The sequence below is a fragment of the Equus quagga genome, chromosome 4 (assembly GCF_021613505.1).
Source record: "Equus quagga isolate Etosha38 chromosome 4, UCLA_HA_Equagga_1.0, whole genome shotgun sequence".
In the NCBI taxonomy this organism is placed as follows: Eukaryota; Metazoa; Chordata; class Mammalia; order Perissodactyla; family Equidae; genus Equus; species Equus quagga.
Window position 1 is genome coordinate 137,277,088 of NC_060270.1, and position 21,991 is coordinate 137,299,078.

Sequence of the window (21,991 nt, forward strand, 5' to 3'; positions counted from 1 at the left end):
GAATGGAATACTACTCAGCTGCAAAACAGAACAAAATCATTCCATTTGCAATAACATGGATGGACCTTGAGGGAATTATGTTAAGTGAAATAAGCCAGTTAGAGAAGGATAATCTCTGTATGACTCCACTCATATGAGGAATTTAAAAATATGGACAAAGAGAATAGATTAGTGGCTACCAGGGGAAAGGTGGGGTGGGGGGTGGGCACAAAGTGTGAAGTGGTGCACCTACAACATGAATGACAAACATTAATGTACAACTGAAATTACACAAGATTGTAACCTATCATTAACTCAATAAAAAAAAAACCTAAAAAAAATTTTATTTATCTTTGTTAGTGTGATAGGTAAAATGGATCTTGTCTGAATTTGCAGCTAGTAAATAGTAGAGCCTAGATTTGAAGCCATGCTCTTAACTGACCTGGTGCTCTTGCTACAAAGCCGGAACTAATATTTTTAACTACTACACTGTGCTGCCTCAACATAGTAAATAAGATCTTTGCATATTTTATAAGGTATTTGCATTTCTTGTTTATGTGCCCTTTTCCCATATTTCTATTATGGATTTACTGTCATTTTTTAAATGTCTTGTTACTGGCAAGCATCATAGAAATAATTCAACCAAGAAACATCAAGAGATGCTAAGAGTAGTGGGTGAAAAGGTGAATGCAGAACAGGATATTTACAGAGGTTTTAAGTACTTACCCCCAAGAACACTGATTGAAATAGAAAAAAACACTGATTGAATATAGAGGGGAAAAATGGAACTTTACAGTGGAGAAACCCAGCTGACACCAACTCAGTCATGTGATCAAGCTTAACTTCACTAGTAATGGGACAAATCAAAATTGTGTACCATGTAATAAGATACAATGAGAAGAACACAAGCTCTGTTCTGTGATTTTTCTGCCAAAGATGCAAACTCTGAATCTAGTCATGAGGAAACATTAGAAAAATTGAGGAACATTCTAAAAGATATCTGGCCAATAATCTTCAAAAATGTCAAGGTCATGAAAGACAAGAAAAGTGAGTGTAAAATTATTTCAAAATAAAAAGAAAAAATATGTTTTATAACCTGGGTCCAATTTATTTTTTCAAACCACTATCAAAATCTGCTAAGGTAAATGTGTAACTAGTTTTTGGAGGTAAAGGTATCACAAAATGTTAGTTATAATTGATTGCTGAATTTATTATCTTCAAATCCAAGTCAGTTTTAAATCCATTATATACAGGCATACTTCGTTTTATTGTGCTTTACTTTACTGCACTTCACAGATATTGCATTTTGCAGATATGTTTTTTTATGAGATTCTCCACCAGCAAAAAGATTACAACTTGCTGAAGGCTCAGATGATTAGCATTTTTTAGCAATACTGTATTTTCAAATTAAGGTATGTAGATTGTTTTTTCGGATGTAATGCTATTGCACGCTTAACAGACTACAGTGTAGTATAAACGTGTATGCACTAGGAAACCAAAAATTCGTGTGACTTACTGTATTGTGATATTAGCTTTATTTAGGTGGTCTGGAACCAAACCCACAATGTCTTCAAGGTATGCCTGTACGATCTTTTCTCATTATTCATATATTTCATATTTGGAATTCAACTACTTGCTAAAAAACTTATTTGTAATCCCAAAATCAATACTGTCATGTGTCACTTGATGATGGTACATTCTGAGAAATGCGTTGTTAGGCAATTTCATCATTGCACGAGCATCATAAGAGTGTACTTACGCAAATCTACACTCCTAGGCTATATGATACTAATCTTATGGGAGCACCATCATATATGTGGTTCATTGTTGACCAAAATGTTGTTATGTGGCACATGACTGTACTCAAAACACTATTATGGTCACTCGTGGATATACGCAGAGCGGTGAAAAACTTGAGTCACCAGATGTACGTGTTTCTAACTGAGGTTTAGATGCTCTGCCTTCTTGTTTCATCTCTTATACTGTAAACAAGTGTCCTTTTTGCAATTTACTTAGTACCTCATTTTTCACATTTCGTGCTTTTTTTTGGTGATTTCACAGTTTAAAATGGCCCCCACATGTAGTGGTGAAGCACTGTGTTGTGTTCCTAAGCACATGAAGGCTGCGATGTGCCTTAGAAGAAAAATAGGTGCTGGATTAGCTTCATCGGGGCATGAGGTCTAGTGGTATTGGCCATGAGTGCAGTGTTATTGGTAATGTATATTTTAAAAGTTGTCTTTAAACAGAAACACAAGTAAAACAAAATTATGTGTTGATCAGTTGACAAAAATGTTGTGGCCAGAGGCTCACAGGAAACTAACCCTATATTTCCTCTAGGAGCAGTGGTTCAGTGTTCCCTAATTCGGAGTTCACAGCAACTTTATAGAACATGACTAGCATAAGTAACAAACTCAACGATACTTCTAACATAAACACCAACTTCCACCTCAGGGAGGTACACACTTGCCGTCAAATTCCAGACGCTTAGTATCTGTTCTTCAGGATCTTCCAAATTTTTAGAAATAGGTAGATCATTATTATTTAATGAATTTATTAATTGACTGATGCCTATCTATTATTTGAATTTTGATTTTTACCAGTCAGAGCCTGGAACGTATATTAAAATAGATTTCAAAATTCAGTGTAAAGTTCAGCCTTGAAAGATAAACTCTGATTTGTGCTCTGGCCAGACCTGGGGAACCAGCAATGCTGCACTGAGGCAGGCAGCTCGGAAGAGCCAAGGGAGCAAGGAAGATGGTGTCAGAGTTGGGCCATGGTGCACATATGCAGTGAGCTTATGGCCGGAAAGAGTATTATCAAATTTTCTGCAGGTCCAAGGTTCAGATTTGTTTGTTACAGAACACAAATTATTAGGAAATGTTAAAAATGTTGCCAAGATTCCTTATAAGAATTTTAGCTTAAAATAGGCTTGCCATGGGGCCAGCCCAGTGGCATAGTGGTTAAATTCATGTGTTTTAATTTGCATTTCTCTGATGACTAGTGATGTTGAGCACCTTTTGATGTGCCTATTGGCCATCTGTATATCTTCTTTGGAGAAATGTCTTTTCATATCCTCTGCCCATTTTTTGATCAGGTTGTTTGTTTTTTTTTTGTTGTGTGAGTTCTTTATATATTATGGAGATTAACCCTTTGTCAAATATATGATTTGCAAAGATTTTCTCCCAGTTGGTGGGTTGTCTTGTTTGGATCCTTGTTTCCTTTGCCTTGCAGAAGCTTAGTCTGATGAAATCCCACTTGTTTATTTTTTCTTTTATTTCCCTTGTTGGGGAAGACAGGATATTCAGTAAGATCCTTTTCAGATCAATGTCAAAGAATGTAGTACCTGTATTTTCTTCCAGAAGTTTTATGATTTCAAGTCTTACCTTCAAGTCTTTGATCCATTTTGAGTTAATTTTTGTGCATGGTGTAAGATAATGGCCTACTTTCATTCTTTGCATGTGGGCGCTCAGTTTTCCCAGCGCCATTTATTGAAGAGACTGTCTTTTCTCCATTGTATGTTCTTAGCCCCTTTGTCAAAGATTAGTTGTCTGTAGATGTTTGGTTTTATTTTGGGGCTTTCAATTCTGTTCCATTGATCTGTGTGCCTGTTTCTGTACTGGTACTGTGCTGTTTTGATTACTATAGCTTTGTAGTACATTTTAAAGTCAGGGATTGTGATGCCTCCAGCTTTGTTCTTTTTTCTCAAAATTGCTTTAGCTATTCAGGCTCTTTTGTTGCCCCATATGAATTTTAGGATTCTTTGTTCTATTTCCGTGAAGAAAGTCATTGGTATTCTGATTGGGATTGCATTGAATCTATAGATTGCTTTGAGTAGTATGGACATTTTAACTATGTTTATTCTTCTGATCCATGTACATGGAATATCTTTCCATTTCCTCATGTCATCATCGATTTCTTTCAATGTCTTATAGTTTTCATTGTATAGGTCTTTCACCTACTTCGTTAAACTTATTCCTAGATATTTTATTCTTTTTGTTGCAGCTATAAATGGAATTGTATTCTTGAGTTCTCTTTCTATTAGTTTGTTATTGGAGTATAGGAATACAGCTGATTTTTGTAAGATGATTTTGTACCCTGCAACTTTACTGTAGTTGTTGATTATTTCTAATAGATTTCCAATGAATTCTTTAGGGTTCTCTCTATATAAGATCATGTCATCTTCAAACAGCGAGAGTTTCACTTCTTCATTTCCTATTTGGATTCCTTTTTGTTCCTTTTTCTTGCCTATTGCTCTGGCCAAAACCTCCAGTACAATGTTGGATAAGAGTGGTGAGAGTGGGCAAACTTGTCTTGTTCCTGTTCTCAAAGGGATGGCTTTCAGTTTTTCCCCATTGAGTATGATGTTGACTGTGGGTTTATCATATATGACCTTTATTGTGTCGAGGTGCTTTCCTTCTGTCACCATTTTGTTAAAAGAGTTTTTATCATAAATGGATGTTGGATCTTGTCAAATGCTTTCTCTGTGTCTATTGAGATGATCAGATCATGTGGTTTTTATTCCTTATTTTGTTAATGTGATGTATCACATTGATTGATTTGTGGATGTTGAACCATCCCTGTGTCCCTGGTAGAAATGCAGCTTGATCATGGTGTATGATCTTTTTGATGTATTGCTGTATTCGGGTTGCCAGTATTTTGTTGAGTATTTTTCATCTATGTTCATCGATAATATTAGCCCTTTTTTGTGTTGTCCTTGTCAGGCTTTGGTATCAGGGTGATATTGACCTTGTAGAATGTGTTAGAGATGTCCCATCTTCTCTAATTTTTTGGAGGAGTTTGAGAAGGATAGATATTAAGTCCTCTTTGAAGTTTGGTAGAATTCACCAGGGAAGCCATTTGGTCCTAGGCTTTTGTTTTCTGGGATGCTTTTGATTACTGTTTCAATGTCTTGTGATTGGTCTATTCAGATTCTCTATTTCTTCTTGATTCAGCTTTGGGAGGTTGTAAGAGTCTAAGAATTTATCCATTTCTTCTAGATTGTCCAATTTGTCGGCATATATCTTTTCATAGTATTCTCTTATAATCATTTGTATTTCTGTGGTATCCATTGTAATTTCTCCTCTTTCATTTATGATTTTATTTATCTGAGCTTTCTGTCTCTTTTTCTTTGTAAGTCTGGCTAGGAGTTTGTCAATTTTGTTTATCTTCTCAAAGAATCAGCTCTTTGTTTCATTAATCCTTTCTGTCTTTTCTGTTTCCGTTGCGTTTATTTCTGCTCTGATTTTTATTATTCCCCTTCTTCTGCTGACTTTAGGCTTTATTTGTTCTTCTTTTTCTAATTCAGTTAGGTGTAGTTTGTGATTGCCTATTTGAGATTTTTGTTCTTTGTTACACTGGGCCTGTATTGTGATGAATTTCCCTCTTAGGACCACTTTTGCTGCATCCTATATGAGTTGGTATGGTGTGTTTTCATTTTCACTTGTCTCCAGATACTTTTTGATCTCTCCTTTCATTTCTTCACTAATCCATTGGTTGTTCAGTAGCATGTTGCTTAGTCTCCACATCTTTATCCCTTTCTCAGCTTTTTTCTTGTAATTTCTAGTTTCATAGCATTGTGCTTGGAAAAGATGCTTGTTATTATTTCAGTCTTCTTAAATTTATTGAGGCTTGCCTTCTTTCCCAACACATAGTCTATTCTTGAGAATGTTCCATGTGCACTTGAGAAGAATGTGTATTCTGCTGTTTTTGGATGGAGTGTTCTATATGTATCTGCTAAGTGCATCTGGTCTAGCTTTTCATTTAGTTCCACTGTTTCCTTGTTGCCTTTTTTTTTTCTTTTAAGATTTTATTTTTTTCCTTTTTCTCCCCAAAGCCCCCTGGTACATAGTTGTATATATTCTTCGTTGTGGGTCCTTCTAGTTGTGGCATGTGGGACGCTGCCTCAGCGTGCTTTGGTGAGCAGTGCCATGTCCACACCCAGGATTCGAACCAACGAAACACTGGGCCGCCTGCAGCAGAGCGCGCGAACTTAACCACTCGGCCACGGGGCCAGCCCCGTCCTTGTTGACTTTTTATCTGGGTGATCCCCTTGATGTGAGTGGAATGTTCAGGTCACCTATTATTATTATGTTGTTAATATCCCCTTTTATGTTTGTTAATAGTTGCTTTGTGTACTTTGGTGCTCCTGTGTTGGGTGCATAGATATTTATGTGTTATGCCTTCTTGGTGGAGTGTCCCTTTGATCATTATATACTGCCCCTCTTTGTCTTTCTTTACCTGTCTCACCTTGAAGTCTACTGTGTCTGATAGAAGTATTGCAACACCTGCTTTCTTTTTTACGCCATTCACTTGGAGTATAGTCTTCCATCCTTTCACTCTGAGGCTGTGTTTACCATTGAAGGTGAGGTGTGTTTCCTGGAGGCAACATATTGTTGGATCTTGTTCATTAATCCATCTTGCCACTCTGTGTCTTTTTATTGGAGAGTTCAATCCATTTATATTTAGAGTGATTATTGACATATGAGGGCTTAATGCTGCCATTTTATCATTTGTTTTCTGGCTTTTCTGCATTTCCTTTGTTTCTTTTTTTTTTTTTTAAAGATTGGCACCTGAGCTAACAACTGTTGCCAATCTTCTTTTTTTTTTTTCTGCTTTATCTCCCCAAATCCCCTCTTGTACATAGTTGTATATCTTAGTTGTGGGTCCTGCTAGTTGTGGCATGTGGGACACCGCCTCAACGTGGCCTGACAAGCGGTGCCATGTCCGCACCCAGGATCCGAACTGGTGAAACCCTGGGCCGCCACAGCAGAGCGCGCGAACTTAACCACTCAGCCATGGGGCCAGCCCCTCCTTTGTTTCTTGTCCCATGTATTTCGGACTACCAATTTGGCTAGGTAGTTTTTTATGCTTGATTTCTTCGTTTTCTCCTTATTCATGATTTGTGACTCTGATCTACTTTTTTGTTTAGTGGTTACCCTGAGGTTTATATGCAAAATCTCATAGATGAGATAGTCCATTTTCTGATGATGTCTTATTTCCTTAGACTAAGCTGATTCAGTCCCTTTCTGCTTCCCCTCCTGAGTTGTCTTTGTCACATCTTATTCCATCTTATGTCATGAGTTTGTGGTTAAAATGACAAGATTATCTTAGTTTTTAGTGTTTTCCTTCCTTTTTGTCTCTAATGTTTTCCATGAGTATTTGGTAATCTGTTTACCTGGTTAGCTCCAATCTTCTGATTTTGTCTTCCTATTTATCTCCTTATTCAGGGGGCTTTTTAACCCCTTTCTTCTATTTTTCAGGTATGAGGGCCTTCTTGAGGATTTCTTGTGGGGGGGGGTCTTGTAGTGATGAACTCCCTTAGCTTTTGTTTATCTGGGAAAGTTTTCATTTCTCCATCATATCTGAAGGATATTTTTGCTGGATAGAGCATTCTTGGCTGAAAGTTTTTATCTTTCAAAGATTTGAATATATCATTTCACTGTCTCCTAGCTTGTGAGGTTTCTGCTGAGAAATCCACTGAAAACCTAATAGGGGTTCCTTTGTCAGTTATTTTCTTCTGCCTTGCTACCCTTAGTATTTTTTCTTTGTCATTGACTTTTGCCAGCTTCACTACTCTATGTCTTGCAGTAGGTCTTTGTGCATGGACAAAGCTAGGGGATCTGGTGGTCTCCTTCATGTACGTTTCCATCTCCTTTCCCAGGATTGGGAAAGTTCTCTGCTATTATTCCTTTGAACAAGCTTTCTGCTTCATTCTCCTCCTTTTTTCCCTCTGGAATACCTATAATCCTATATTGCCTTTCCTAATTAAGCCAGATAGTTCTCAGAGACTTTCTTCATTTCTTTTTAGTCTTGGTTCTTTCTTCTGCTCCATCTGAAGCATTTCTAAATTTCTAGCCTTGATCACGCTTATTTGTTCCTTGATGATATCTGCTCTACTGTTCTGGCAGTCAGTATTCTGCTTTATCTCATCCATTGTGTTTTTCATCTCCAATATTTCTACTTGGTTCTTCTTTATAGTTTCAATCTCTTTTGTGAAGTAGCTCCTGAACTTGTTGAATTGTTTATCTGTATTCTGTTTTAACTCGAGTTTTTTAATGATAGATATTTTGAATTCTTTGTCATTTTGGTTATAGACTTCTCTTTCTTCAGGATTGATTTCTGGGTACTTGTCATTTTCCTTCTGGTCTGGAGATTTAATATAATTTTTCATACTGCTAGATGGCTTAGATTTATGCTTCCACGTTGTGGTGGTATTTGATTGCCTCTTCCACCTTTTGCCACTAGGCTGGCATTAAGAACTTCATATTCAGAGCCTGCTGCAAACCAAGGGGACAGCTCCAAGTTGCTGGGCTGTGGCACCAGGGTGGCAGGTGGAGAGGAGGGGCATTTTCCTCTCCTGTATGATCTCAGGGGCCTCTTGCTCTTCCCTTGTTATCTGCTTTCCTGGGGTGTTGGCTTAATGTAGACACCCCCACAATAGCTAGTCCCCTCCACAAGGGGCTTTTCCCTGGGCTGTGAGGGACTTCAGGGATCTATAGTGTTCCCTCAGAAGGCCACTGTTCCCTCCCTGTGACCGCATGTTATCCCTGGATTGCTGTCCTTCTGTATGGAAGAGAAGAGTTCTATTACCTTGATCCACTTCCTTGCAGGGTGGGAGGGCTCCAGCTCCTCCACCTTCCGACGTGTGGCTGCATGGGTCTCTTATACGTCTTTTGTTTTGTATGGGTGTCCTCTGTTGGAATATGAATGTCCTTTTTGTTGTGTCTTTGTGGGGAGAGTTTGAGGAGAGCTCACTCTGCCATGATGCTGATGTCACTCCTTAATGAAAATTCAAAACTTATTTTTGAAGTGGAATTAGTGGCTATCGATTGAAATAACAATGCTGTGAATCAACAACATAAACCTGTGGCTTTGAAGAAACATGTGTGACTTATTACAATTGTTCACTCGTATGGATAATTCTTCAAGGAGTTAAGTTAAAGCTTGCTTGCTTACTTGCTCCTCACCTTTTGAGAAATATGACCCTTTACAAATCTCTGAAGTCTAAAATATTTTATTATAGCTATGTAACATATTGGTTTAAAAACCTGATTTTTTTTTTTACCTCATAGCACTAAAAACCTCAGTTCTTTTTTTGAAAGATTTGTTGTTTGACATGTACTTTATTACAGGCAGTGAGGTCACTCAAGGAGACAATCGAGGACTGTTGGGACCAGGATGCAGAGGCTCGGCTTACTGCGCAGTGTGCTGAGGAGAGGATGGCTGAACTAATGATGATATGGGAAAGAAACAAATCTGTGAGCCCAACAGTCAATCCAATGTCTACTGCTATGCAGAATGAGCGGTAAGGGTTTGGCATCTATCAGTGTTGAATATTGAGACCAAACAAAGAATAGGAAATAAATACTACTAAACCAGTCTAATAGTGCAATGATTAATTCATACAATCTAATGTAATTTTTCCTTCAATATTCCCGTTCTTTTACTGAATATTTTTGTTTCTTATAAGTACAAGATGGAATCTGTGTTTTTTTATATCTAAAGATACAGTAAAAGATTTAGTCTTTCTCTTTTAATGTTCTAGCTTCCCTACATTAATAAAGGTAAACTAAAAAGCATTCTCATAGTTCCAAAAGTTTATAAGCATTCCTACATATATTGTCTCATTTATCTTCCTGTTGTTATTATTCCTCCTCCCTCTGCTTTTTTTTGTTTGTTTGTTTTTATAGGAAATGGAACTCTGAACTTGCCTATGTATCTAACCACTGTTTCGCTGGACACTAAAGTTTCCAGGCTTCCTACTCAGTGCTCTTCCTTGTAGACCATACTACTACTACTTTTACATGAAAGCAATTCATAAGGTCTTTCCATCCCATCATGAACATTGCTTTATGAAACATTTCTTTGTTAGAATTGTGATTTCTGGTTCTAAATAAAAGAGCTTTTAAAATATGTTCCTAAAACTTGGAACTTTCAGACTGTCATCTGTGTTTCTGTGTTCAGTATTTGAGGGGAAAAGTCTTCCCACAAATTTGTCATTTTATCTAATACATGTTAAAAATTTTCAGAGAAGCATCCAGGAAAGAGTTACAAGAGAAAATTGAGATAAAAACACATTTGATTCTTGAATCATTTTCTTTGCTATTTTCTATTGTTCTAGTCTCTTAGAGCAATTTGTATTATGAACTATAGGCCCAAGATTGGGTTTACACTACTTATGTTTAGGTTGAATTAGCTTCAGCTTTATAAACCCTTATCCCTTATACATGAAAAAGTCAAGGAAGTTAGAGACTAGCAATTCTAAATATAAATTTTCTCGCTTTATACATACCTGAGGATAGTCTTCTGCTTCTGTCTCCCCTTATTTCGTATTTTCTATGTGCTCTATTATGCTATTTGTCCCTCTCTCAAGAGTTAGCTACTTTTACATTAAGTGCTTTTGAACTGTTCTTGAATGGTAAGAAGAACCCTTGATGCCCCTTGCTTTGCCATTTTTTGCCTCCTGTGTCATTCAGCTCTACCTCTTACATGCTTCATCTCATGTCCAGTCCCTTTTAAATAGGTTCCCCTAAATCATAGTTCATCCCATAGTCATTCCACTCTAGTTTTCATTGTATTGAGTCTTACCCTCCATACCTCCTTAACTTCCTTTTCTTGTACAGTGCAACAGCCTTTTTATTTTTTCCCTTTCCTGTCATTCCCCTCATAACTTCATCAGTCTTTCTTCAAAGCACTTCTCCTTTAGCTGCTGCTTTTCTCCTATACCACTTGTATCTACTAATGTTCCCAATGTTTATACCGTGATTGATTTAGTTAAAGCTACCTCTGGATTTTATTTTAAATAACATGAATATATTACAGTGTGATGCTCAGGAGCTGTCATTCTCTAGCTGTGACAGTGACTGTGAAGAACCCTTGATGACTGGAGAGCAGTTCTGCATCTTTGATCCTTTATCTTGAGTGTCACATTCTGCCTTATTCTCTAGGCTCTAGAACTTTCATTGATATGGCTCAGTCTATCCCAGGAAGATATGTTCCATTGCTAGACCACGCCTTTTAATGGAAGCATTTTGGGACAAGCTAAAAGCTCATGTTCTTTTTACCATTTGGCCATTGCAACTTAATTGGTGACATATTTAAGTAGCCACTATGTGTCTAGAATTATGAGAGAAACATATACCATGGTTCCTCCTCTCACGAAACTCATGTCTGGTTGTACAAGTATACAATTCATAAAGATGTATTTGGTAATGTTACAAAACTGTAGGAGAGATTTTTAAATTAACTCATGTAGATCAAAATAATGAACATCTATAGAAATCATATCTATATCCACATAGGTTTTTCAGTAGGCTTAAATTATATAAAACCATCATTTAGCAAGTTGTTGATTGACACTTGATTATTTGATTATAATTTTTAAATAACCTCTAAAATAATGTGGGTTAGGAATAAAATAAAAGATAGTTCATTCTTTAAAATCAGAGGTGTTAAATTTGGAGAATCAGTTTGTCATAAATGTACATTCTCAATGTGGCACTTTTTTTCTTTCTTTAAGCAACCTCTCACACAATAGGCGTGTGCCAAAGATTGGCCCTTATCCAGATTATTCTTCTTCCTCATACATTGAAGACTCTATCCATCACACTGACAGCATTGTGAAGAATATTTCCTCTGAGCATTCGATGTCCAGCACACCTTTGACAATAGGCGAAAAGAACCGAAACTCAATTAACTATGAACGGCAGCAAGCACAAGCTCGAATCCCCAGCCCCGAAACAAGTGTCACCAGCCTGTCCACCAATACAACAGCCACAAACACCACTGGCCTCACTCCAAGCACTGGCATGACCACTATATCTGAGGTGCCATACCCAGATGAAACAAATCTGCATGCCACAAATGTTTCACAGCCAATTGGGCCAACCCCTGTCTGCTTACAACTGACAGAAGAAGACTTGGAGACCAACAAGCTAGACCCAAAAGAAGTTGATAAGAACCTCAAGGAAAGTTCTGATGAGAATCTCATGGAGCATTCTCTTAAACAGTTCAGTGGGCCAGACCCACTGAGCAGTACCAGTTCTAGCTTGCTTTACCCACTCATAAAGCTTGCAGTAGAAGTGACTGGACAGCAAGACTTCACACAGGCTACAAATGGCCAAGCATGTTTAATTCCTGATGTCCCACCTGCTCAGATATATCCTCTCCCTAAGCAACAGAACCTTCCTAAGAGACCTACTAGTTTGCCTTTAAACACCAAAAATTCAACAAAGGAGCCCCGGCTGAAATTTGGCAGCAAGCACAAATCAAACTTGAAACAAGTAGAAACTGGAGTTGCCAAGATGAATACAATCAATGCTGCAGAACCTCATGTGGTGACAGTCACCATGAATGGTGTGGCAGGTAGAAATCACAGCGTTAATTCCCATGCTGCCACTACCCAGTATGCCAACGGGGCAGTACCTGGCCAGACAGCCAACACAGTGGCACATAGGGCCCAAGAACTGCTGCAGAATCAATTCATTGGTGAGGACACTCGACTGAATATTAATTCCAGTCCTGATGAGCATGAACCTTTACTGAGACGAGAGCAACAGGCTGGCCACGATGAAGGTGTTTTGGATCGTCTTGTGGACAGGAGGGAACGGCCACTGGAAGGTGGCCGAACTAATTCGAATAACAACAACAGTAATCCATGTTCAGACCAAGATGCTCTTACACAGTGTGTTCCAAGCACAGTATCAGATCCTGGACCATCAAAACCCAGAAGAGCACAGAGGCCTAATTCTCTGGATCTTTCAGCCACAAATGTCCTTGATGGCAGCAGTTTGCAGTGTAAGTGGAGGGATCATGTAATCGCTCCTGCTTGTCTTTTGGGACCATTTGTAAAATCAGATTTTGTTTCAACTAGCAATTATTTACTTTTACCACTTTTGGAAATAAAGTGAACTATTTGGTTGGACCTGAAAAGTAATTAGACTATTGTAAAGAAAAAAAGAAATTTTTTTGTTTTTGTTGTTGATAATTAAAAAGTCAGTGTCACAATAGTCAGAATAATTACCAATTTAATATGTGCTTTATGTACCTGTTGGTTTATAATGCAACTCACATCCTTGCTGTGAATGGTTGAGATTAAGTAAATACTCACCAGTTTAAAAGCTCCAAGTAAAATGATGCTAGTATAACTTTTGAAATAGTTTTTTGAGCGTATTAATATCTATTATATATACATTTAGATTTTATCAGACTAATTTTAATAAAGCTTAAAAATCCAGAGAAAATTTTAGAGAAGTCACTATAATGAAACTATAAAGTTTTTCCTGGTTTTTTAGTGTCATCTTTTTCAAGAGTTACACGTTGAGTCTCCCACATTCCTGTGCTATGGGACCCCTCTAACTTAAACAAATAACTTGGCACTTGGTTTCTGGCCCTAAAGGGGTTATAACACAAGACAGGATAGCTCACCAAAATCTTTAGCAGTCATTATTATGCAAAATGACTTCTCCTCCTCAAGCAAAAAGAGGAAGATTGGCAACAGGTGTTAGCTCAGGGCCAGTCATCCTCACCAAAAGTCAATCAGTCAATCAATCAGTAGAATCTAGCCCCTTGCTTGAGTGGCTTGTATTGTAGAGTGGTTGACAAACCCTTTGGCAGGGCTCCATATCAGTAAGATGTCTTGTCAGATATGGGAAGGGAAATGACCAGAAAATTAGTGCCTCTAGTGTTTCTGTCATTCTGGAAAATATTATATGCTGAATGCTTTTAAAGTTTGATCCACTTGGAGCTTTAAGTAGAATGATTAAATGCATGTTGCCAAGTTAGGATCACTACCAATCACCAAAGGATTTGAGAAGACCGCTGAGAACTTTGAATTTTCTCCTGGTTTTGCTTTTTTGTTTTTTCTGGATTCTCTTCCTTGCCTTATAGAATAATTCAACCAGTTATAAAAACATTGGGCTTAAAGAGTCTCAAAAATAGGTTCACTAAGTTTTACCTAGAGAAATATTGCCTGGCATCATGAATTTTAAGAAATGTCCGTTAGTACCTCCTGCAGATATTAGTTTGATCTGTTCTGAAGTTATAACTCTAACTTTTTAGTAGTTTGTCTATATATAGTTCATTTTACTGTACTTTTATTTTCAGTAGGTGAGTCAACACAAGATGGCAAATCAGGATCTGGTGAAAAGATCAAGAAACGTGTGAAAACTCCCTATTCTCTTAAGCGGTGGCGCCCCTCCACCTGGGTCATCTCCACTGAACCGCTGGACTGTGAGGTCAACAACAATGGCAGTGAGAGGGCAGTTCACTCCAAATCCAGCACAGCTGTTTACCTTGCGGAAGGAGGCACTGCCACAACCATGGTGTCTAAAGATGTAGGAATGAACTGTCTGTGAGATATTTTCAAGCCTATGGAGTGAAATTATTTTTTGCATCATTTAAACATGCAGAAGACATTTTAAAAAAAAACAACTGCTTTATCCTCCTGTCAGTACTGCCTCCTACCCCTGCAGCAAGGACTTGCTTTAAATAGATTTCAGCTATGCAGAAGAATTTAGCTTATGCTTCCATATTTTTTAATTTTGTTTTTTTAAGTTTTGCACTTTTGTTTAGTCTCGCTAAAGTTATGTTTTTGTCTCTTATGACCACAGAATTATATGTGTGTGTATCAAAAGTGGTCTCAAAATATTTTTTTAAGAAAAAAAGCAAAAACCATGTATTGCTGATAATCAGTTTGGACCAGTTTCTAAAGGTCATTAAAACAGAAGCAAATTAAGACAGGTTTGACTGCAGTGGTGTCTGGTATCCATGTTTTATTTCTGGGCACAAGCTAGTTTGTGTGTTGATATGTTCCTGAACATATTATCTTTTGGACATTCTTTTCTCTTGTATTTTGTTTGAATGTGCAATAGTCTATAGGCCACAAATAAGCTTTCTTGTAAGCTCTCTTCTTAACAGAGCACACATTCTTCCATAATATGAACATTTTTCTCCCACATTTCCCATACTTTTGGCAGGTCAGTTCTGTGACAGTGAATTTTTGCACAGGAGAAAGCAGCTACCTGGTTTCTTACTTTCTTTCTCCTTATGGAGAATGCAGAAGCATTGTCTCAAAGGGCTGTAAAGAAGGAACTACCAAAACCTTATTTGAAATGCCATTTCTTTTAACCTTCCAAATCCTAAATGTCTGCTTCCAGGCATTTTAATAAACATATTTGCTTCTGGTTTTGGAAGTTCATAAGAGAGCATAGAACAAAGTAGAAGAAGTCAAATATTAGCCTTTTTCCATTTTATTTTATTTTTATATGTATGTTCATGTTCCGTATTCATTTATTTAAGAAGCACATTTTTATCAGAAAACTTATAGAGCTATACTTATATGGAATCTTTAAGTAGGTAGATGGTTAAGACAATATAGTGTTATAGCCTTCATTCTCTGAATAGGCCATCTTTGACTCAAATAAAATTACATTTCCTGTTTAAAATAACTTCAAAAGTAATTCATAGTTTTCACCCTGTAGTATCTTTTATTCTCTTCCCAAGCAAAGCCTGTTGACTTTATCTGAAAATGATTAATCTTCCCATGACCTAAAACACTATGTGGAAAAATCATTTGTCTGGCATGCCAGATCCCTGTGGAAGGAAGGATTGCTGCCAAACCTATCGCTTTTGAGCAGACTGAGACTTACCTCTCTCTCTTTTCAAAACTTTGTGTTTCTTCACTAATCCTATTTGCATAATTTCTTCTTTTGCCAGTTTTTCACATGATCGTTGATATGTGAGTAACTCTTATTATTTACATTATATTAGAATATACCTTCTAGTGATAACATGTTATGTATCCTTCAATGATATATTTTTTTTAAAGCTTCCTTTGCTTTTTTCATTACTGATAATCGTCTCTTAAACAACCTCTGCAAGTTTTTTTAAATAAAGCACTTTATGTCAAATAAGGGACTTTTTTTTATAAGCACAAATTATTTTCTATCAATTTGCAAACAGTGATGATCTCACTTAGTTTTTTCAGATTCTCAGAGTACTTAATAGACGTTATCTAATTAAGTTCTGAGATTTCTCTGGGAGATAAAAAGCCCCGAGGGAAACACAGATTCCCAATTTAGGCTTTATCTCCTGAACAAGATTTTCTCACTCATATTCTTCTATCTTCACTATTTAGCTAAAAATAGCCCAGATTTTCTAGTTTGCTGTCCAAAATCCTTATGACTTACTTGTGTAGAAGCCTTCTCTTGGTTGTAGTCTGCTATGGTCTTATGAATTAGATGTTACAACACTTACTATTTGAATAAATGGTAAGCTGGATAGCTGGAATGCTGAATACAGTTTTGAATTCTTAGAATTAACATTACTTTACTAGTGCTCAGGATTTCCACCTTTTATGTTTTATTGGTCCTTCTGTTGATTCAGACTCCTAACATATTTTTCAGTCTCCTGGCATAAATTTTTTTTCATTTAGTTATTTTTTCATCTATGTAACAAATTATTTATATCTTTCCTGGTAAATTTTCACTTAGTTCTCTTGCCTTTGAAAGTCTTTGAACTACATTTCACAATATTATTTTCAAATATTTGTAGGAGATCTTTGAATCAAAATAAATTGTCTTCCTTCTCCAGTCGGAAGCATTGAGGATAAATGACCATTTGAGGCCTAACTCATATTTTCTTGACAGAAGAGTTACCTTACCTCCTACTATACTTTGTGTTTGGGCCAGTTGATTGTAAGCTTTTGAACCTTTTTTTTGATCTTTAATGATAAAATGCTTTCAAAAATTAATATACCAAATTAAAAGAACTCTATAGTTTCCCATTTCATGTAAGCATATTTAAAACAATTTCTTTTCCCCAGTTTTTTTAGTAGACTCTTTAAAAAGTAGGAGAAATAGGAAGTGTAGATCATTTTAATAAATTTTAAATTAAATTGTATATCATACTGATTTACTTTTCAAATCTAATATACAAGCAAGCAAAATTACGTAAAATACTTATTTGCTAACTTTATTCATCTAATAATAATGTTTTTTAAAGCTAATATTTAACTGCTAGCACAAAATTTTGCGTGTAGAAAAGCATTTGAGTCCTTTTGAATAAAAGGCCATTTAATGAAAAAATATTAAAATTCATTTTGCTAAGTAGTATTACAACCTTAAAAGCATCATAATAGGTAGTCAAAGTCTAATATTAATTCCCTTAACTATCCTTATTTTATACTAGAAATTAGTCATTGAAAGAACTTGATTTGAATTTTGTTTAGACAAAAATGATTTAATTATAATTCCTAAAAATGTTCCCTTTTTTTAAATGGGTAATTGGGAAAAAAAAAAGACTGGTAGTCAGTGTAAAGAGTTATGGGAAGGCACAAGAGTGAAATAATGCTAACTGACCATTTGTTACCTACTGAACGCTGGGATGCACACTCGCTGTCTTCTTAATCCTCACAGCAACTGCAGATGAGGGAACTAAAGCTAAGGGAAGCTAAGTAATTTGCCCAAAGTCCACATCTTGGAGTAGACAAAGCCTTTTAACCTAGGTTTGCCTGTCTCCACATCTCTTTTATCCATACCACACTGTCTGCACACTGTATGACAGGATGAGTAATACACTGACATTTTGTAAGAAATTCAGTCATTATACTCCAGCACAACTGTGGCTTGTATATAAGCCAAACCAGATACCTTAATGACTTTAGAAGTTAAGCAAACATAAGAAGACATGTAGACATATCTATCCTTAGTGTTGCTTGAGAAATAATTACTAATTCAAGACAAAGTTCAATCCCACATCTGCCATCATGAATCTTAAAATCATTTCACTTCTCTTCACTCCTAACATTCTTACATTGTGAAACTAAAGGTAAAGTAAATTTTAAAGGAAAAGTGAAGGTGGTTTGTGGGAACAGAGACTTTTTCCTAAATTGATTCCATACTTGATTTGGAGGAATTAATACATGGACTTTGTCTCATCAATCCTTTAACTCCATCTTGAAAATTTCTGCTTTTAATGACTTTAGAAAATTACTAATCCAGAGAACTAAATGAGGAGGATGTAGGAGGGACACAAGAATAATGTCCTTTTCATAAAGCAGTTTGTGTAGCTTCCTTACATGTATCCACTTGTTCCGGAAAATGTATGTTGGTTCTGAATGTGAAATAGTTAAAGAAAGGTAGGACCACTCAAGTAAGTATGTGTTTCAGTGGGAATTATCGCAAAATTTGGCAAGTATTTTTATTTAAAATATTTTCAAACTTGGCTTGTAAAGCCAAATAGAATACCTGTTAGGCTGCAGCTGTTTGGTGAACTTTCCATTCTCTGTAAACCTCTCTCCTCAAAGTCACTTAAAATAGAAAACATTTTTCAGTAACCTTTTTTTTTATATTTATGGAAATGAATATTTCATTGGAGGTAGTTAGCTCCTAGAACTTGAGATTATATTTCTATACAAGCTTTTATAAGTTTATGTTGAACTTACTACCAGTTATATGCAGGTTGTTACATAACTATTCACAGATTGCTTTATATATTACTTTATCTTCCAATCTAACTCCTTAAAGTTAAAATTTGTACGCACTTAGTTGATTATCTAGACCAGTTATTCTAGAAATTGTGTAACACTCCCTCATATGCCCTAGGAATCTTTTTTGGATGGAATGTTTCTAAATATTCGTACCTTTTACCATCAGTTTGCTTTTCAGCAGATAAAATTTCATTTTAACTTTATATTCTGAACTATGCAAACTTTAGCCAAGACTATGTTACATGATCTGCTTCTAAATATACTCTTTGAGTAAATCTGGCAAATCACTATTTGAGCTAGTTATAAAATGATATTATCAAAAGGACGTTTTTCTACAGGTTCCCGGATTAAACTGACATATAAGAAAAGAGGAGATCCCAGGGTGCTCTGGTGCACCAACCCGTTGCTTTCCTTCAATCGCCTCTTAGTTTGTGGCTGGCCTACTCTATCCCTTGGTTAACTGACTATAATCTTTTGTGTCAGGAAAGTTTTCTTCATATTTATTCTGCTTCCCTCCTGTTTCACTTTATACCCATTTCTCTTATCCACTAGTAAAAAAAGAGAGCCATTGGTCATCCTCTTCAACATTGTTATTCTTCAGTGTGCTTCAGGCTTCTCAATTAACACCTAAGTCTCAGTTCTTCAGACTAAACTGCTTGGTTCCTTTAGCATTTTTTCCTCAATCTGATTTTAATAACTATTTGTAGTATTTAAGAACACCTAAAATTAAATTTTATGTTATATTCAAATTTATTGCTCCGGTTAAGTACCAGTTCGATGGGATAGAATTGAGAATTAGGATGTTACCTCTTGACAATGGATCCAACCATCAGATTGTCAGCAAATCAGCACTGAAGTTAAGTTTTGTATTAGCTAACATTTTCTATTAAATCGTGGAGTTTTACAATTTTATATTCTCACTAGTTATAACTAAAAAGCCGTGCATTCAGAATTGCATATTATTTTGCCATTAAAATTTTTTAACCTATATTGCAGCAAGCTTAGCATTATGATTGGGCCACAGCGTTTTACATATTTCTTTGTATCAAATATTAAAATGCAAGATTAACTTTCCAAAGCAAACCCTACAGTAATCAGGTATTATCTATGAATATTTTTGCAGACCACTTTTGAAATACTTATCATTGTTTTGCAACATAGACTGGACTACAACAACTTTCATTTAACTTTTAAGTGACTGGTTAAAGTTTAGTGTTTGTGCATATAAAAAATAATGTAGGATTTTATCTCATGGATAATACATTTGAAAGTAAATACTTCAGAAGAATTTATGCTGTATATTAAAATTATGCCCAAAATAAATCTATCGTATCTTGAAAATTCCAATTCCATTATTACTGTGATATTTGTAGTGTTACTGTTAAATGTTGTGACATTCATTTTTTAAACTTAATTTGAAACCCAGATTTTAAAATCTGGCTAAGAGAGAAGGAATCTTTAGAAATAAATCACATCATTAGGGTGTCCAGTTTATGATTCCATTTTTAAGCAAACAACTGTATTTTAAGCTACAACTTGGTGGGGGTTTTTTAAGTGTTTTAAGAGGCAACATGTGGGTTTTTTCCATTTTATTTTTACTTTTAGATTCCAGAAAGATCTTCATGTTTTAGACTCACTCTGTAGACATAATATTACTTAAAAACTCAGGGCCCCTTTCGTCCCTTTGCACATTGAAAAACTTCAATTAGTAGCAAACAAGCAATTAGATCCAGTTGAATATTTAAAGTGTTTGCACACACAGTTCATTTAATGTTTCATCTTATAATTTGATTTAACTTACATAGACAATATCAGACTTCATTAATCATAAAAACTTGCCCAGTTCTATAATTACTGAGTAGAGGGAAATACTCAACTAATTGGCTACATGCTGCAGCATATTTAGGCCTTAGAGTTGAAGCACCGTCTTCAAACTATTTCTGTCCTTTGGTTAAATGGTTATACATAATGGGACAAATCGTTTCTTTTTTCTTTTTCTTTTTTAATAGAGAACTTAGTAGAGTAGTTCCTCAAGGATAAAATTTTCTCAAGAGGTAATTTGACATTATAAAACTGTCTTCTGAAAGTGAACTAATGTTGATAGCTTTAGTAATAGCTTGGATGGTTTTGAGAAGGTAACCCGGGTAACCTATTTATCACCTTGTCAGATCCAAATAGAATTTTTCTTTCAAGCAGACAAGTTCAAGCTTCACATTGGTATGCTGTATACTTAAAGTCCTAGCAGGGAAGTTATTTGTAACCAGTCTCTTGTCTCAGGCTCTCCACCTTATTACCAATCCTCTCAAGTATGATTGGGAAGCTTATTTTTAAAGAAGCTTAACAGTAAAAAAACTAAATTACTAAAAGATGCAATTCAAAGATTGGTCCTGGTTTAACATTGAGTTGCTTGGCTTCTGTGGCTTTTCTTTTTCTGGTCCATTTATTTATTTAAACAGTTTTTGTATGCCTTGTCATCATGTTTCCATGGAGATTATATTGTGTAAGTATTTGTATAAGCTGGAATCATCCTTAATTTTCTGTTGATAATTTTTCAAATGAAGATAAGTGGACAATTGTAAAATACACTAACTCTTAGAGTTTTGTAGTAGCTAAAACATGGAGATGTGTAGCTGCCGTGCTTTTTCTAAATGGACAGGAGAAACATAAGCTACAGAGTGTATTCTATTCTGAGGATGCGTTTCTGGAATAAGAAAGGCTGAAAAATTGTGGCAATTCCTCAGAACCCTCTTTCGTGTTAACGGGTATCTTTTGTTGGTGTGTTTTGCTCTTACATTACAGATAGAATATCATATATGAATTTATGAATAATTACTTTCAGTTATTTTGCTTTTGTATAAGCCGTCTGAGACCTTGCTATGCTGTATAAGTTGTGTTTGATGAGTCAGTGTGAGTATGAAATAAAGCAAATCACTTTTCTTTTGTATTATCTATGGATGCCACTATGAAAGCTGACATTAAGCCACTAAAGAGTTTTCTATGAATAATTGTAAGTAAATGCTTTGATATATATATAAACCTAAATAAAAAGATTGTATTGATACAGAGACCTTGGAGAAGGAGATTTTAAGACAGTTCTATAGGTTTAAAAAAGGCTTGCTGTAAAATGGTGCATTATTCCCTTTATTAAAGATCATATTAATGACAACAGTAATTGTATCTTTTGATTTTATGAGGTCACCAGAAATTATCATTGTTAGTGTGATATTTTAGATATTTTGCACCAGAATAATAAATGTTCTATCTAATATGACTTTCTTTACTCAGCATTATACATAAAAGAAAAATTAACTGGGAGGCCAGCCCTGTGGCCAGGTGGTTAAGTTCACGTGCTCTGCTTCAGCTGCCTGGGGTTCGCTGGTTCCAATCCTGGGCGTGGACCTACACACTGCTCATCAAGCCATGCTGTGGTGGCATCCACATAGAAGGACTAGAATGACTTACAACTAGGATAGACAACTATGTCCTGGGGCTTTGGCGAGGGGAAAAAAGGAAGATGGCAACAGA

At 35.9% G+C, this 21,991-nt stretch overlaps 1 protein-coding gene across 1 annotated transcript in view; it reads left to right on the top strand.

The window, feature by feature from the left end:
- The window catches only part of BMPR2 (bone morphogenetic protein receptor type 2), a 212,650-nt gene extending 191,018 nt beyond the window's left edge, over positions 1–21,632 (top strand). Inside the window, exons 11-13 of the mRNA XM_046657752.1 lie at positions 9,111–9,283; positions 11,498–12,774; positions 14,083–21,632. Coding sequence (XP_046513708.1) covers positions 9,111–9,283; positions 11,498–12,774; positions 14,083–14,333 — 1,701 coding nt within the window. The 3' untranslated portion in view covers positions 14,334–21,632. The remainder of the gene's footprint in view (positions 1–9,110; positions 9,284–11,497; positions 12,775–14,082) is intronic.
- Positions 21,633–21,991: the final 359 nt, after the last annotated feature.